Below are 16,721 nucleotides of genomic sequence, written 5' to 3' on the forward strand. Positions count from 1 at the left end.
GGGAGAGCCAGGAGCCCGGCTGCCGGGCTGGGTGAGCACGGGTGTGGGAGGTGGGTGGGCTGGAGACACGGTGAGAGCTGTACGGGGTGTGTCCACTCCCAGGCTCAGTGGTTCCCTAAGAGGACTCTGGGTATGAAGCATCTAGTCAATCTCTCCACCATAACTATTATAGCAAAAGGACGCAGAGAAAACGGCGAATGGGGAAAGCCAGGCAGAAGTGTCCAGAGTCCCCTCCCGGTGGAGTCACAGAGGACACACCGAGTTCCCCAGCTGTGTGCTCTGGCGACACATGTGAAGCGTTGTTTCCCTGGGAAGCATGTTGGAGAACTCAGGGCCTAGGGTTTTGCTGGGAGCTGACCACGTGGGCAGCCTCTGCTGGCACGGACCAGAGTTCCAGGCTCCAGAAGGCTGGGCAGGTGGTCAGCATGGACCCTGTCGTTTGCACCATGCAGGCCGAGTCAGCCCCTCTTATCAGTTCATGGTGGGAACCCTCTCCAAGTCCAGGCTCCCAGCAAAGGGCTAATGGTGGGAGCAGCCTTCCAAAGGAGAGCTGGACCAGGTCACGGAGGGTCACATAGGACCTTGGGAGGATGTGGACTTCGCCCTTTGGGACAGGGCACCTGTGAGGGTTTGGAAGGAAACCCTGTCTGACTTACCCTTACAAAGGTCTCTCTGGGTGTTGGATGTGGTGTCTGGGAGACCAGCCAGGGTGACAGGTGACTCGGGGAGCATCCCCTTAGCTGGCTGAATGGCCTTTGGGTGGGGAAGTGGATGGTGGCTTCTTTGAAGCTGTTTGAAATATTGGAGGTAGCTGTGAGCCACCCTTGTTCAGAGCCGATGCCTCGGGCCCTGGTGTCTCAGCCGGCGGGGTGAGTGTTGGAGCCTTGGCAGCTGTGTCTGAAAACCTCCACGCACCACTGGCCCAGCCGTCTCCGGGTCACCTGGTCACTGTCCCTGGAGGCACCAGCATGCTGGGAGGGAGAGGAAGTGGGCCTGGGGATGGGCAGGGGCTGGCCCTCCGCCCGCCCGCCACTCTGGGCCTTCCCCCTGTGTGACCGCCTCTGACTGCGGTGGCAGGAAAGCAGGCAGCAGGCAGCGGTGGCAGGAAAGCAGGCAGCGCCCCACCGCGCCCTGGAGGCGCTCTTTCAGCGGCTTTTTCCCAGCCCTGACTCCCTGCGAGCCAGGCGCTGGGGCTGGGCTTGGCTCTCAGGCTGTCCCTCTGGGCTGTGTGGCCCAGTGGTGAAGTGTGTGGACTGGGGGTGGGAAGGCCTGGGTTCAGATCACAGCTCTGCTGCTTCCTGGCTGTGGGACCCTGCTTGAGGGGCTTCACCCCGCCCCCCGTGACCCTGAAGTGGGGCTAATAGTCAGCCCCCTGCCCTGACAGGGTCACTGTGAGGGTTAAGTGGGAGATACTGGAAAGTGCTTAGGTAAACTGCGCCGAGCTGTGCTCGGTGACTGCCTGATGCCTTGAATTAAATCGTTTAAAAGTGGAAAGAAATGGGGATGCAGATTGGGGTTATCTGCTCGGGGTCACAATTGTTCTTGTCGGTGTCTGCACTGTGTTTTCAATCACACGGCTGGAGTGACAGAGGCCTCGCGTGTTGGGTGGGGGGGCGTTGGGCAGGGACGGTCTGGGCCAGCCAGCCGTGGGGGGGTGGGTCTGCTGTCATCATCAGATGCCCGAGCTCCAAGCTCCTCGGGCCGATTGTTTCCTGTTAACAGTCACCTCCTGGCCTAGTACATCCGGCCTCCAGGACACTGCCTCGAAGAGACCAGCTGTCTCTCATCCCCCACTCAGCCTGGGCGAGGAATTTCCTTTCCATAGTTGGGGAAGAAACCCTCCTGCCAGAGGACTCTTTGCTAAGACAAAAGGGTTGCAGAAGAAAAGAGAGATCCCTCCGCATAAGTAAAGCTCCTTGAAGAGCTTAGGCTACCATCAGCTTTTTCCATGTGCCTGTTTATCTCTTGAGTTAGGGAGGGTGGGGCATTGTTACCCCCGTAGGTGAGGTCCCAAGGCTCAGGAAACGGAACTGGCCTCCCGAGGTCACCTGGCTTTGGCCAGATGTGAGCCCAGATCTCGACCTGCTAGCACTGCCTCCAGAGCTGTTCACGCCCCTGCCTCAGCCCTTGCCTGACTGCTGGTTCCATCCTGCCTTCAGCCGACTGACTTCTGCCCCTGCTGGCTAGTGGTCCATTCATTCGCTGCCTGGATATTAGTTGGGACCGTTATCCCTTGGTGGTACCCCAGGCTCTGAAATCAGGCTCACCCGCCAGGAATCTGAGTGGTTTTCACCCTGAGCCTCAGTTTACTCCTCTGCAGGAGGTGGATTGTGCTCACATCACAGAAGTGTGTGAGTGGATGCAGGTCTGTAGCCACCTGACGTCCGGAGCATCCTTGCAGCGTAGTATACACTTGTTGAATTTGCTCATAAACCTGCTCCACTCTAGCACAGCGTTCTTTTCAAGGTTGTCAGCATCTCTAGATGTTGTGGTCGGCTCAGGCCTCAGGGCTGGTTTTGCTGGACCCAGCAGCAGTCACAGGTGCCTCTCATCTTCCTTGCTGTCGGCACCTGATGTCAGGTCCCCATGCCCTCTTGGTTTCCTTCCTTCTCACTGGTCACTAGCCTGTCTCCTTTGCCTGTTCCTCTTTCTCCAGCTGATTCACATGAGGTTTGCCAGGGCCTTTTCCTCCATCTCCATCACCTCAATGCGCTCGCCTAGTTTGCCACGGCTCCTGCACTTCTGCTTGCAGCCCAGACTGCCCTGCTCAACCCCAGACCGTTGTATCTGAGTGTTTACCCTCCACCCGCCTTAGCATTCTCTACCCGCCTTAGGTGTCCACAGGCATCTCAGACTTAACAAGTCCGCCACTGACCTTTCCCCAAATATGCTCTAGCGATGATTTTCCCATCTCAGTTGATGGCAGCCCCACTTTGCCAGCAGTCAGGCCCCAAACCTTGCAGTCATCTTCTCAGAGGGATCACCTCTCTTTCTCACACACTCTGTATCCATTCTACCAGGGAGTCCCGTCATCCCTGCCTTCTGAACATGCCCAGAATCCAACCACTTCTCACCACCTTCATTGTAGCCGAGGGAAAAACACAAATCAGCTCCTATACCTCCTGAGTCCAAGCCCCTTGAGGCGCCCATCTTACTCAGCATAAAATCCAGAGTCCCAGGGACCAGCAGGGTCCTGCAAGGTCTGCCCATCTCACCTTGATACCTCACATCTCTCTCTCTCTCACCCCTTCACTCTTCCCCAGCCAGCCTCCTTGCTGACACTCCAGGCACACTCCTGCCTCAGGGCCTTTGCACTGGCTGTCCGCGATGCCTGGGCTGCTCTTCCCCTAGACACCTCTGTGGTTGACTCTTTCCTTTCTTCCAATCATTGCTCATGTGGCAGCTTCTCGGTGAGGCCTCCCCTAAGTGTTCTGTTTAAAACTGAAAACCACCTGCACCCCCCACATCCCTAATTCTCCTTCCTGTGCCCTACATTTTTTTTTTTTTTTGGTTGCATTGGGTCTTAGTTGAGGCACGTGGGATCCTAGTTCCCCAACCAGGAATTGAACCCATGTCTGCTGCATTGGAAGGCGGATTCTCAATCACTGGGCCACCAGGGAAGTCTTCCTGCACCGTGGCACATAGCACTCAGAGTATATAACTTGTTTATGAAGTTTATTGTTGATCACCCTGACTAGCATGTCAGCTCCCTGGGGACAGCAGCTTTTGTTTTTTTTTTCACCAGTGTGCCCCAGTCATCCAGAACAGTGCCTGGTATGGAGAGGGCCTTCGACCAAATATTTGCTAAATATATTTATTTTCACTTAGTAAACTGTTACATAACCTTTTTCCCATGCCAGGTTTGATTCTAAATGTTTAGCAAATGTTAACTAATTTAATCCTCATAACAACTGTGTGAAGTAGGTATTGTTTGGATCTCTGTCAAACAGATGATAAAACACTGAGACACAGAGAGGTCAAGTAGCCTGCACAAGGTCACACAGCATGTAAGTGACAGAGCTGATTTCTGATTCCGGTCATCTGGTTCCAAAACCTGTTCATTTGACCACTCTTGTAAGCTGCTTCTCTGAGTGAATGAAGGAGAGAAGAGAAGGAAGAAAGTTATGAGGTGGGGGAAGGAGAATGAAGGGACAATACTGACACCTGAAAACTAGGAAGTATCATTAGGCATTTTTTAAAGCTAGTCTTGGAGTGTGGCGTACCCCGGCTGGTGGTTCCTTTTTTTGTTTTAATTTTCTTTTTCTATTTGGTCACACTGTGTGGCATATGAGATCTTAGTTCCCTGACCAGGCATCTAACCCATGCTGCCTACATTGAAGGCAGAGTCTTAACCCCTGGACCAGGGAAGTTCCCGGCTGATAACTTTTAAGTACACGGAGAAAAACTAGGCTCCACGTCTTGGAAGGGTGACTGTGCAGATGGCAGGAGGTCCTGGCTGGTCGGTGGGTGCCAGTCGGTAAGCTCTGCGGCATCACGGAGCTCGCCTCAGAGACAGCACGAAGCAGCTGTTCCTCATCCTGAAGGAGCAGACTGCTGAGTCCCCTCTGATCCGGGTCTTTCTCGGGGGTGCCTGAGCACCTTTCCAGGGACCCTGTGCCCAGCTGAGCCTGTCCCCAGGTGGCACACAGTGTGCTGGCCACTGAGGAAGGTCCCATGCCTTCCTGTGCTGCGCTTTGACTCCAGTGGCCCTTGGCAGTTGAAACATCTTTTTAAACATATCTCAGAGGTAGCGGAACTGATTCAGTGGGGGAGGTGTCTGTGCTTTGTCCCAGAGCAGCTTACGAAACAGTCTTCTGGGCCTCATCAGATAGGAGGGCCTGCTCCGTCTCAAGCCTCTCTTGCCTGGGGATTCCAGGAGCTTGGGGTCCAGGGGAGTGGTCCTGCTCACCTGCCCCTCTTCAGAAGCTTTCTTCCCCACGGTTCCCCCTCCACTTCCTAAAGACCCTGGGGTACTCAAGGGAGGCCATGGAGCAGATGTTCAGCCTCAAGAAAGCACAGCTTCTGGCCAAGCTGAAGAACCACTAATTTGGTCAATATGTGATGTGGCTTGATGAAAACCTGGTATTTCCAGAAGCCTGTGTCTGCATTATTTGTTTCTGCCGCATCTGGTTCAGCCACTGCAGTGAAGTGTCCCGTGGCTTCTTGCTCAAGTTTACATGTGTGAGGTTGTGCAATGTGAACCTTGATTCTCATCCTCAGTTGTAAAGCACTGTGTTCTGTGGGGATGCAGGAGGGAATGGGAATGGCTGGGAGTGCTTACAGGCTTCTCTGATTGTGGTTCTTCTGATGGTGGTGATGATAATAAAGGTGGTAGTAATGATGGTGGTGGTGATGACAGTGGTCTTAGTGGTGGTGGTGGTGGTGATGGTGATGGTGGTGATGATGCTGGTGGTGGTGGTGATGGTGGTGGTGATGATGGTGATGCTGGTAGTGGTGGTGATGGTGGTGGTGGTGGTGGTGGTGGTGGTGGTGGTGATGAAGATGATGGTGGTGATGGTGGTGATGATGACAGTGGTGTTAGTAGTGATGGTGGTGGTGGTGGTGGTGGTGGTGGTGATGATGGTGATGGTGGTCTTGGCGATGGTGGTGGTGGTGGTGGTGATGATGACATTGGTGTTAGTAGTGATGGTGGTTGTGGTGATGGTGGTGGTGGTGGTGATGATGATGGTGATGATGGTGTTAGTGGTGGTGGTGGTGTTGAGGATGATGGTAGTGGTGATGATTATGCAGATGATTTTTTGAGCCATATTTTGAGTTCTTACTACAGTGCTTAGAACATCCAGACTATTATTCCTAGGGTACAGATGAGCACGTGAGGCTCAGAGAGGCTGAGTGACTTGTCCAAGTTGTTGGAAGTGGGATTGTACCCCAAGCAGCCTGGTCTCAAGTGTAGAGCCTGCAGTGTTCATTGCTATAATCCCCTGCTCCCCGCAGTTAGTACATTCTTATTAACATCCTATTCAGGACCTTTCAGAGCTGCTTGGCTGCTGGAGTGACACCTCTGAAAGGTCCCTGTTTATAGCACTGCTTTGCTGCAGCCTTTGCTCACTTATGCTCCTGCCTGGAATTCTCTGTACCCAGATCTTTCCCTGGTCGGCGGCCCCTTTACATCCCCTCAGGTCTCAACTTGAGTGTCCCCTCCCAAGGAGGCCCCTCTGACCTAAGCAGACTCCACCCCCTCCAGCACCCCAGGCCCACGTTCCTCCAGCCTCGCGCTGTCCTTTACCTGATCTGAAAAATGTTCTTGTCATTTGGGAACATGCCCATCGTCTTTCCCACTCAGCCGCAAGCCCCCAAGGCCAGGGACCTTGCCTGTCTGCTTGTTTGGCCTTATTTCAGCGCCTGGCACATTGCTGGCCTCAACATGGGACTGAGGCATGAATTGACAAATGAAGAGGGGTGTGGGAGAGAAGGATGAGAAATTCAGTTCTCCACCCCTTTCCTGGTTGGTACTAACTAGAGGAAGGCAGCTGGTTTAGGACAATCTGAATGACAGAGCTCTCTAGCAGGAATGAGTCGTATTGCTTTCTGGTGTGCAGGGTCAGGTGCCCAGGTGAACAGGTATTGCTTCTGGCCGTTTACAAATGAACTAAACAGACAAGAACGAATAAGGAGGTAACAATGATCTGCAGTGGACCTATCTGTTGTGAATGTGTTTTCAAGGTGCTAGAGAATTTATTCTCTTTAGTCATTTAGATACTACCCTGCAATCCTGTTGACACTGTTCCTCCACTGATAAATTTTCTGACAATGAAAACAGTGAATTCCATTGGAGCCTTCCTGCAAATTTCAAATGAGCAAATTCCAACTTAATGACCACCCCTAACATGCCTTTCTCTTTTTAAAAAAATTATTTATTTTTATTTATTTGGCTGCGCTGCATCTTTAGTTGTGTTATGCGGGACCTAGTTTCCTGACCAGGGGTCGAACCTGGGCCTCCTGCTTTGGGAGCTCGGAGGCTTAGTCAGGGAGCCAATGCACCTTTCTAAGCGGCCCTGGGTGAGTGTAGGAAATTGAGGAATCCCACATCCCTTTCCACACCCTGATGCAGGGCATACTTGCAGTAGGGAGATCTTCGGGCTCGTTTACCATCTACTGAGGCCTTAAAAGCTTGGGTGTATTCCAAGGACCATGAAATAACTTTCACTTTTTAGAGATGTGACATTTCTGTAAATGCCTCAGCATATAACATATACTACTTGGCCTCAAGATTTTGCAAACACCCAAGGACCTATACAAGCATTTTCATCGCAGCTTTATTAAAACATAAGTGGCCATCAGCCGCAGAAAGAATAAACAGCTGTGCCATTGTCACGTGATAGAATATGGCACAGGAATCAAAAAGGAACAATTGGACTTGCCTGGCAGTCGTTCCGGTGGTGGGAACCCTTGCTTCCATTGCAGGGGGCAAGAGTCTGATCCCTGGTGGGGAGCTAAGATCCTGCATGCCATGTGGTGTGGCCACAAAATTTTAAAGAATAAACAAAAGTAAGTTTTTAAAAAATCAAAAAAAGGAACAGTTTACTGACATGCACCAAGGTAGGTCTCATAGTCTCAGCTTAGCTGTGTTGAGTGAAGAAAGTCAACTATAAAAGACTATATATTTCGGGATTCTGTTCAGATGGAGTTAAACAACAAGCAAAACTAGTCTCCGGAGCTGGATGGCTGAGGGCAGTGGGTTTGACTGCAAGGGAGACGGGGACCTACCTGAAGTGATGGAAATGTTCTGTGTCTTGAGCTGGGTGGTGGTTATACTGCGTCGGTATGTATGGAAAAAGTCACTGAGCTTAATGATTTGTGAACTTTTCTGTGTGTAATTCCTCAATAAAGTATATGTGTGTATATGTATGTACATACTAGATATTATACTGTAGTGCACATACTATATATTTGATTATATATGTACATACTGTGTATTATATATTATACTGTGTATGTACATACTAGATATTATACTGTGTGTATATACTATATATTTTTATATGTACATACTATATATTATATATTATACTGTGTATGTACATACTAGATATACTGTGTGCACACACTATATATTCTATTATATATGTACATACTAGATATTATATATTATACTGTATGTGTACATACTAGATATTATACTGTGTGTACATACTATATATTCTATTATATATGTACATAGTATATATTATATATTATACTGTGTATGTACATACTAGATATACTGTGTGCACACACTATATATTCTATTATATATGTACATACTATATATTATATATTATACTATGTATGTACATACTAGATATTATACTGGGTTTCTTGCATTGCAGGCAGTCTCCTGCATTGCAGGCAATTCTTTATTGACTGAGCCACCAGGAAAGCCAATGTTTTTAAAACTACATTTTTAAAATCCTTTTAAGAAGTAAATTAACAGGGAATTCCCTGCGGCCCAGTGGTTAAGATTCCATGCATTCACTGCTGAGGTCCCAGGTTCAATCCCTAGTCAGAGAACTGAAATCCCACAAGCCACGTGGCATGGCCAAAAAAATAAAAAATAAATTAACAAATACACAAATAACCCTCCTGAAACATTATTTTTTGCTCCCCCTTTGGGCTAAATTCCTCTCCGTGCTCGATCTCGTTACACCCTCATACCATCCCTGTGGGTTTGGTATAATTTTCTCCACTGCAGAGGTGAGGAGCCCGCAGCTCAGAGAGGGAAAGGGACCTGCTCAGGGTCACACAGCTCGTGAGCAGCAGAGCTCACCACACACAGGACTTTCTGAGCTGTCTCTGGGTCTGCCTGACCAAGTTCAAGTTCACATTTCCCTGAGGCATGCTGCCAGCCTTCTCTGCCTGGGGGATTGCCTCACCTGGCCTTGGCTGCCCCTCCTCACCACCCCCGCCCTTGCCCACTGTGACTCTCACCCAGCTGTCTTGCCCCTTTCAGCACCCCTTCGTCAGCAGCGTCACCAGCAACAAGGCCCTGCGGGAGCTGGTGGCCGAGGCCAAGGCTGAAGTGATGGAGGAGATTGAAGACGGCCGAGATGAGGCGGACGAGGAGGATGCGGTGGAGGCTGCCTCTGTAAGGAGATCAGGGGTGCTGGGGAGGGCGGGGGTCCCCACAGGCCTCAGCTGGGGCGGAAGGGCACCCGGGAGGCGCAGGAGAGGCTCCTTTCTGTTCTTTCCCAGCTCAGAGGTCACAGGCTCCCACGCCACCGGTTACGTAAGACAGCACAAGGGCCGGGATGAGGTGGCAGGGTGTGTTGGCCAGATCCTGTAAGTTTTAAGGATGACCAGGAGTCAGACTTTTATGTGGGGTTTTCCAGTTTTAAAAGTTGGTAGTTGACTCATTTTGCTTCCTAGCCGGCTCCCCACTGTGACTCACATACAGAATGAGGCTGTGTGTAGCACATGGTGGGCTCAATGCATGAAAAGGCTGCCTGCGATCAGAGGCAACAGCTGAGGGGCTCCGAGCACCCCAGACCTTGTCTGGCCATCACAAGTGGCCAGGGGACCGACCCATGTCTTGGCACTCTGGTAACCCATCTGCAGCTTCAGTGCTTGCTGCTGCTGCTGCTGCTAAGTCGCTTCAGTCGTGTCTGACTCTGTGCGACCCCATAGACGGCAGCCCACCAGGCTCCGCTGTCCCTGGGATTCTCCAGGCAAGAATACTGGAGTGGGTTGCCATTTCCTTCTCTGGTGCATGAAAGGGAAAAGTGAAAGTGAAGTCGCTCAGTCGTGTCCGACTCTTAGCGACCCCATGGACTATAGCCTACCAGGCTCCTCCGTCCATGGGATTCTCCAGGCAAGAGTACTGGAGTGGGGTGCCATTGCCTTCTCTGGCTTCAGTGCTTGGCTGAGTGTAAATTTAAATTAAAGCTAATTTAAACTTTTTACAAAATGTTTGTGTTAGCCACTCAGTTGTATCCGACTCTTTGCAACCCTATGGACTGTAGCCCACCAGGCTTCTTTGTCTGTGGGGGTTCTCCAGGCAAGGATACTGGAGTGGACTGCCCTTCCCTTCTCCAGAGGATCTTCCCAACCGAGGGACTGAAATTGAGTCTCCTGCATTGCCGGCAGATACTTTGCCCCCTGAGCCACCAGGGAGCCTTAAAGCTAATTTAAATTTTTACAAAACATTTGAGCCAAACAAAACACATCTGTGGGCTGGATTCTGTCCTGAACTGCCACTTTTGGATTCCTGGTCTAGTCATTTGGGGACAGCTTCCCCCAGGAGGGGAGACTTACTGTCCAGATTGTGCTGTGGAACTAGCAAGGCTTGTGCAGACCTGCCTGTTGGGGAAGGATGATATAGTACTTCCTCAAGTGTAATTCATTCCTGGGAGGAGCCGGAGCTGGTGTGTGAATCCTGTAACTAACCTATAACACTTAGAGATCAAGGTCAGGACAATGTCAAGGGGAGGCTGGACACGGAGAGACTCTCCTGGGCAAGGGGAGGGTCTCGGGGCTGGGATGTGTCCCACTCTTGACCTGGAAGGTGGCTACATGGGTGCTCACTTTATTCATTAAGGGGGACATTTATATTCCATCCACAGAAAGCCTTGTTTTGTTTCACAATAGCAACATTTTCAGTACTTTTACCCCACAAAAGCTCTAAAAAACAAAAACAAAACATAGAAAACATAGCGGTTAATAGACTTGAAATCTAGCCTCTGGATTAGTTTGGCTTGGCCTTTCTGTGACTTTTTAAAAATTTGAATTAGTTGCCATCTAAAAATTGGGAGATGGCATGTAAAACTCCAGATTCCAGCTTGTCTTGAAAACTTGGAAGGTCTGGGCTCAGGGGACCCAATTTTCCCAGGCTGTCATGATTGGCTGGAGCATAGTAGCCGCTGCCCCCTTTAGACAGGGTCCGAGCTGTCTAGCTGGCCGCAGTTGCCTCCACTCCTAGGAGGAATACCTGTTCCTGAAAGCAGGTGGTAATTTTATTGTTGGTTGGGCAGCGGGGAGTGGGGAGGACTGTGGCTTCCTAGAGAGGTGCCTATGAGACCTCCCTGGCCCACTTCCGAACCTTGTGGGTATCTGACTGTCCAGCCTCGCTGTGTCTCTGACTCTTGCCTCAGACACATGGGACCGTGGCCTTGACTGTCTGTTTTTTCCTAGCCTCTGGGGAACCACACTCGAGACTCCTCTGAGGTGAGTCAGCTGAGCCTCGATGAGGACAAACTTCTCAAAGAACCACCTTTCACCCCGCCACCTCCCAGCCAGCCTCAGGACGGTGCGAATGGGCCCAGCGAGCCCCCTGGGGACGGGGCCCTCCCGACCACCAGCCCCCCGGACGTGGCCCCTGGAAATGAGAATGGCCTGGCAGTGCCCGTGCCCCTCCGGAAGTTCCGACCGGTGTCCATGGGTGCCAGAATTCAGGTGTCTGAGGAGAAGCAAGCCGCTGACCAGGGTGGGGACCTCAGTCCAGCGGCCAGCAGGTCCCAGAAAGCAAGCCAGAGCCGTCCCAACAGCAGCGCCCTGGAGACCTTGGGTGGTGAGCTGACCAATGGCAGTCTGGAGCTCCCCGCCCCAGGGGCTCAGAGCCTTTCCAAGAGGGACTCGGATTGTGGCAGCATCTCCACCTCTGGGAGCACAGACTTCGGCACCTCCCTGTCAGCAGACCTGTCTGTGAACAAGGAGTCGGGCTCTCTGTCCATCAAGGTAACCCCACCTCTTGTGCCGTGGGCTTGGGGCAGGCGTTCTGCAGAAGTTGCTGCTGCTCAGTATTGGGTTGTGAGAGCTGCCTTGCATTTTAAGTGGTTCATGAGATTTCTCTTTCTTAGGAGCCCTTTGTTTGAATCACCATTTAATCCTCCAAATATCTTGAGTTCAGTCTGGGGTTAAGTCATGTCAGGCAGTAGGTTTGGGTTTTAATTTCAGTTTGGGGTTCTGTTTAAATTGGATTTGGGTAAAGGCCTTGGTCAAATTAGGGAGAGAGAATTCTAGAAGTGAAAGCTGTCTGACTTGTGGATCAGCTGTGTGGTCCATTTGCTGATGGATTCAGCGAAAGGAAGTGGGCTCGTGGCTGTTCTGAGGGGGAGTGGCATTGTGAGTGACAGTAGCCACTGCCCTTGAGAGCTCAATGCGAGGCCTGCACTGCAGAGTGCTTAAAGGAACCATATCACCGAGCACAGCCCAGCAAACAGAGCCTCAGGTGGGAGGTGGAGAGCTGGTCAGACCACAGACTCTGCACTCTGAATCCCGCGTGTCATGGTGTCCTGGCGGTGGGCGCTGTGGCCTCTTTGACCCTTCCCTGGCCTGCTCCCACAAATCATGAGATGTTCATGAACTCACCTTTGGTCACTTGATTGGCCACCCCAAGAACCTCATCCCCAACCAAGGCTGAATTTAGGAAATGTTTTGCAACCTTTTTGTTTGAAAACACAGCACACAGCAGAGACTCAAAAATACTGGCCAAATGAAAGAAAAGAAAAGGAGAAGCAGCCAGCTGTTGCAGTTACCTTTGGGAACAGAAAGGAAGCGCATTTCTTTTTTCTTTTTGGGGGGTGGGGTGGAGTGGGGGAGAGAAATCACAGCAAAAAATTGAATAGATTAGATCATATTACATTTAAAGCTAGTGCATTAAAAACAAGCACAAAACTAAAAGCTTATTTTTTAAAGTGAGAAAATCAGACAAATAGAACAAGGGGAGCAGAGAGGGCAGCAGCTTTTAGGTGTAAGAAGCATTGGCACCCTTAGGACAGGGTTTCTGTCCCTTTTCTTCTTGAAAAGACACTAAGAGTTAGAAAAAAAAGATAATTTTTTTTTTTTTTTTTAAAGTCTGATCCACCTCGCCTCTCCTCGAGGGTGTTGAGAACATCCCTTTACTGGTGGGCTGGCAGTGAGTCAGGGAACACAGCTGTTCTGATAAGAGTGCCTGGCTGCGTCAGTGCCCTTGGCTTCACTGGGAGCTGTTACCCCCTTGCAGAGGCCCTGTGACCGGGGCCCCAGGCCTTTCTCCCTTGCCGTCTACAGCTAGCCTGTTCCTGGTTGCTAATCTGACTCATCCTGACTTGAGTCCTGGTGCACAGGAGAGGCTGCCGTGGGGAGATGCTAGAAAGGCCAGGCTGGGCTACAGCAGGAAGGGCCTTGGATGCCAGGGGAGGAGTTGGAGAAGGAGATGCCATGAGGACTCCAGTGCAGACCCACAGGCTCATCTGAATCAGGATGGAGAACGTTCAAAGGGTATTTAAATGCCAGGAGTTCTGGCAGCACTGTGTAAGCAATCGCGGGTGAGAGGCGTGATTATTCATAGGAAAAGGTAAAGATAAAGATATGAATAATCTCATGGTGGCTCCAGAGGGGTGTGGCCTCCTGTAGAGTTCAGGTCAGGTTAGACTTGGCTGCCAACATAGTTCTGAACTCTGGTTTTCTAGGCTCCTTGGACTTTGGCATTGAAGATAAGAGATTGTGGTCTGCAATAGTAACTGTCTGAAATAAATACCAAGTGTTGAACCCTTGTCATGACCCAGGTGCTATTGAATTCCATCCACCCCTGCTTCATTACGTCTTCAGAACAAGCCTGGGAGGCAAGCACTGCTTATCCCCTCTGACAGGTTGGGGAAGCTGAGGCTTGGGCAGGGCTTGCCCAGGGTCACAGGGCCAGTAGGTGTAGAGTCGGAACCCAGTTCGCAGTCAGCAGGCAGGGGCTGGCCAGTGTCCGAAGGGTGAGGTCAGGGAGAGGAAGGGGCCTAACCTTGGAGACTCAGGCCTCCAGATTGAGAATCTTGAGGCACACGGGGGCATGGACAGTCACCTCCTTCCTGGACTGGGCTGAGACTGGGTCACCCATGGATTCATGGCTGTAATACTGAGCTTTGCCTAATGATCTTCCCTGGCCAGGACTCAAGGCTGCACAATAAGACCCTCAAGAGGACACGCAAGTTTGTGGTGGACGGCGTGGAGGTGAGCATTACCACCTCCAAGATCATCAGCGAGGATGAGAAGAAGGATGAGGAGATGCGATTCCTCAGGTGAGGCTGGGAGGGGCTGCTGATGCCCGTAACAGGGTAGGGACAGGAGGGTAGATTTGGCTCTTTCTGCTGCAAGAACTGTCTGTCTGAGACTTCCCTGGCAGTCCAGCGTTTCGGGCTCTGTGCTCCAACTATAGGGCTCACAGATTCAGTCCATGGTCAAGGAACTAAGATCTCACCTGCTATGCTGCCAAAAAAAAGAGCTGTCTGTCTGTCTATAGTATTAAGTGTAGAATCAGGGACACTAAAAGAAGCTGGCTTTGCCTGAGACCTTGTATTCCCTAACTCACCTCCTTCCTCCATATACCCACCCACCCCTTCATCCACTTCCCTCCCCCTCCGTTTACTTGTCCACTCGTCAGCCCACCCCTCTACCCACTCATTCATTCATCCATCCACACACCCGTCCCTGCATCCTCTAACCCATCCTTCTAGTCACCCACCCACCCATCACCTACACACCCACCCAGCTCCCCATCCACGCATTCCTGCAGCCTCCCCTCCAGCTAGCCAGCCGTCCGTTCACCGATGTATCCACACCCCCTCACCAGACTGGGGGACACATTGATGACCCAGATAACGGAGGCTGTGGCTATTGTAGAACTTACTTACCTTATGGGCCAGCAAACAGCACTCAAGATAATTCCCAACTATAGTACATGCTGTGAAGGGAATGATGGCTGATGGGAGAGTGGCCACTGGGCTAGGGGTGGGGGGCTTTTCCTGGCGGGAAATCCCCCGAGCAGAGCAGAGGGTTCAGAGGAGCCGGCCAGTGGCAGAGCTGGAAGAGCATGGCAGGAACTGCAAAGCCAAGGCTTGTTTAGGGACCTGAGAGGGTGGAGCTGGAGTGTGGAATTGGAGGGAGAGGATGCGGAGTCATCCCAGGACCCACAGGGTCCAGGCCACGTCAGTCCGCGGGCAGGGATGGAGAAATGTAGATTTCATCCCCAGTGGAGGGACTGATGCTGAAGTGCCAATACTTTGGCCATCTGATGTGAAAAGCTGACTCATTGGAAAAGATCCTGATGCTGGGAAAGATTGAAGGCAAGAGGAAAAGGGGACCCCAGAGGATGAGACGGTTGGATGGCATCACCGACTCAATGGACGAGTTTGAGCAAACTCTGGAAAATGGTTAAGGACAGGGAAGCCTGGTGTGCTACAGTCCATGGGGTCGCAAAGAGTCGGACACAACTTAGTGATTCAACAACAAAAAAAAACTGGAATGAAGCATCTGAGGACCAGCTGTAATGTCCCTTTTAAAAGCCGTCTCGGCTGTCTCCGAGTCGGGGCTATAGAGGGGGCAGGACTGCAGCAGGGATGCAGGGAGACCCTGGCCGGGATGGTGGCCAGACAGAGGGAAGGCGTGGCCAGACAAGTTGGGTTCAGCATGCATTTTGGAGGCAAAACTGAAAATGGGCAGGAGGGTGTGAGGCAGAGCTGTTTGCACGGAATCATCTTTGCACTCTTAAGGCACTCAGGCGCCCTGACAGCACTCCTCAGGGAGACCCTATTTCCGCCGTTCTGTAGATGAGGAAACAGTGTTTCCTGGTGGGAACTTACTTGCCTCAGGTCACTCAGGTGAGAAGATCTGTCTGTGTGAGAATCCTACCAGCTTCCACTGGACCAGGAAGCTTTCTTGGGGGCTCCCCGGGGCTGGAGGTGGGGGCTTAGCAGCTAGAGAGGGAGGCCCCAGAGCCATGAAGCTGCCTTGAGGCCAGGCCTTTGTTGGAACAACTCATGACTGGCTTGGAGGACACTTCTGAAACATCAAACACATTCTTATCTTATAAAAGCACAGACATTCCAAAGCCAAATAGAAGGAGTTTTGGATGCCTAGGGGCACATCTCCCCTCTCGAAGCCGGGGGGATGACAGGCAGACTTTTCACTGGTGAGGTTACTTGTTGTTAGGTCGCTCAGTCGTGTCCGACTCTTTGAGACCCCATGGACTGCAGCACGCCAGCCTTCCCTGTCTTTCACTGTCTCTCGGAGTTTGCTCAAATTTATGTCTATTGAGTCAGTAATACCATCTAATCATCTCATCTTCTGCCACCCCCTCCTCCTTTTGCCTTCAATCTTTCCCAGCATCAGTTTTTTCCAATGAGTCGGCTGTTTGCATCAGGTGGCCAGATGTGTATGGGTGTGTACACACACACATACACACACACACACACACACACACACTGGTGTCCTCTGTGTGTGCTGAGGAGGCTCGGGGCCAGGTGTGTACACACACACACACACACACACACACTGGTGTCCTCTGTGTGTGCTGAGGAGGCTCGGGGCCAGGTGTGTACACACACACACACACACACACACACACACTGGTGTCCTCTGTGTGTGCTGAGGAGGCTCGGGGCCAGGTGTGTACACACACACACACACACACACACACACACACACTGGTGTCCTCTGTGTATGCTGAGGAGGCTCGGGGCCAGGTGTGTACACACACACACACACACACACACTGGTGTCCTCTGTGTGTGCTGAGGAGGCTCGGGGCCAGGTGTGTACACACACACACACACACACACACACACACACACTCGGGGCCAGGTGTGTACACACACACACACACACACACACACACACTGGTGTCCTCTGTGTGTGCTGAGGGGGCCAGGGGAGGGGTGGTTGTGGTTGCTGTCGGCTGAAGACACCACCTTCTGTTCTGATGGTCACTCCTCGAGCTTCAGACCTCAGGGGCTGGGTTTCCTTTCTGTCACCTCCCCTCT

General features: G+C 51.6%; 1 protein-coding gene across 3 annotated transcripts in view; it reads left to right on the plus strand.

Moving 5' to 3' along the window:
* STK10 (serine/threonine kinase 10) overlaps positions 1–16,721 on the plus strand; it is a 129,562-nt gene that overhangs the window by 76,654 nt on the left and 36,187 nt on the right. For all 3 annotated transcript variants that reach the window (XR_014062263.1, XM_081520716.1, XM_081520717.1), the window contains 3 exons: positions 8,951–9,085; positions 11,128–11,670; positions 13,852–13,982. Coding sequence is in view for 2 of the 3 variants with exons in the window: in XM_081520716.1 (XP_081376842.1) it covers positions 8,951–9,085; positions 11,128–11,670; positions 13,852–13,982 (809 nt within the window). In the remaining variant the exon portion in view is untranslated. The remainder of the gene's footprint in view (positions 1–8,950; positions 9,086–11,127; positions 11,671–13,851; positions 13,983–16,721) is intronic.

The sequence above is a fragment of the Giraffa tippelskirchi genome, chromosome 8 (assembly GCF_054371585.1).
Source record: "Giraffa tippelskirchi isolate mGirTip1 chromosome 8, T2T-mGirTip1v1.2.pri, whole genome shotgun sequence".
NCBI lineage: Eukaryota > Metazoa > Chordata > Mammalia > Artiodactyla > Giraffidae > Giraffa > Giraffa tippelskirchi.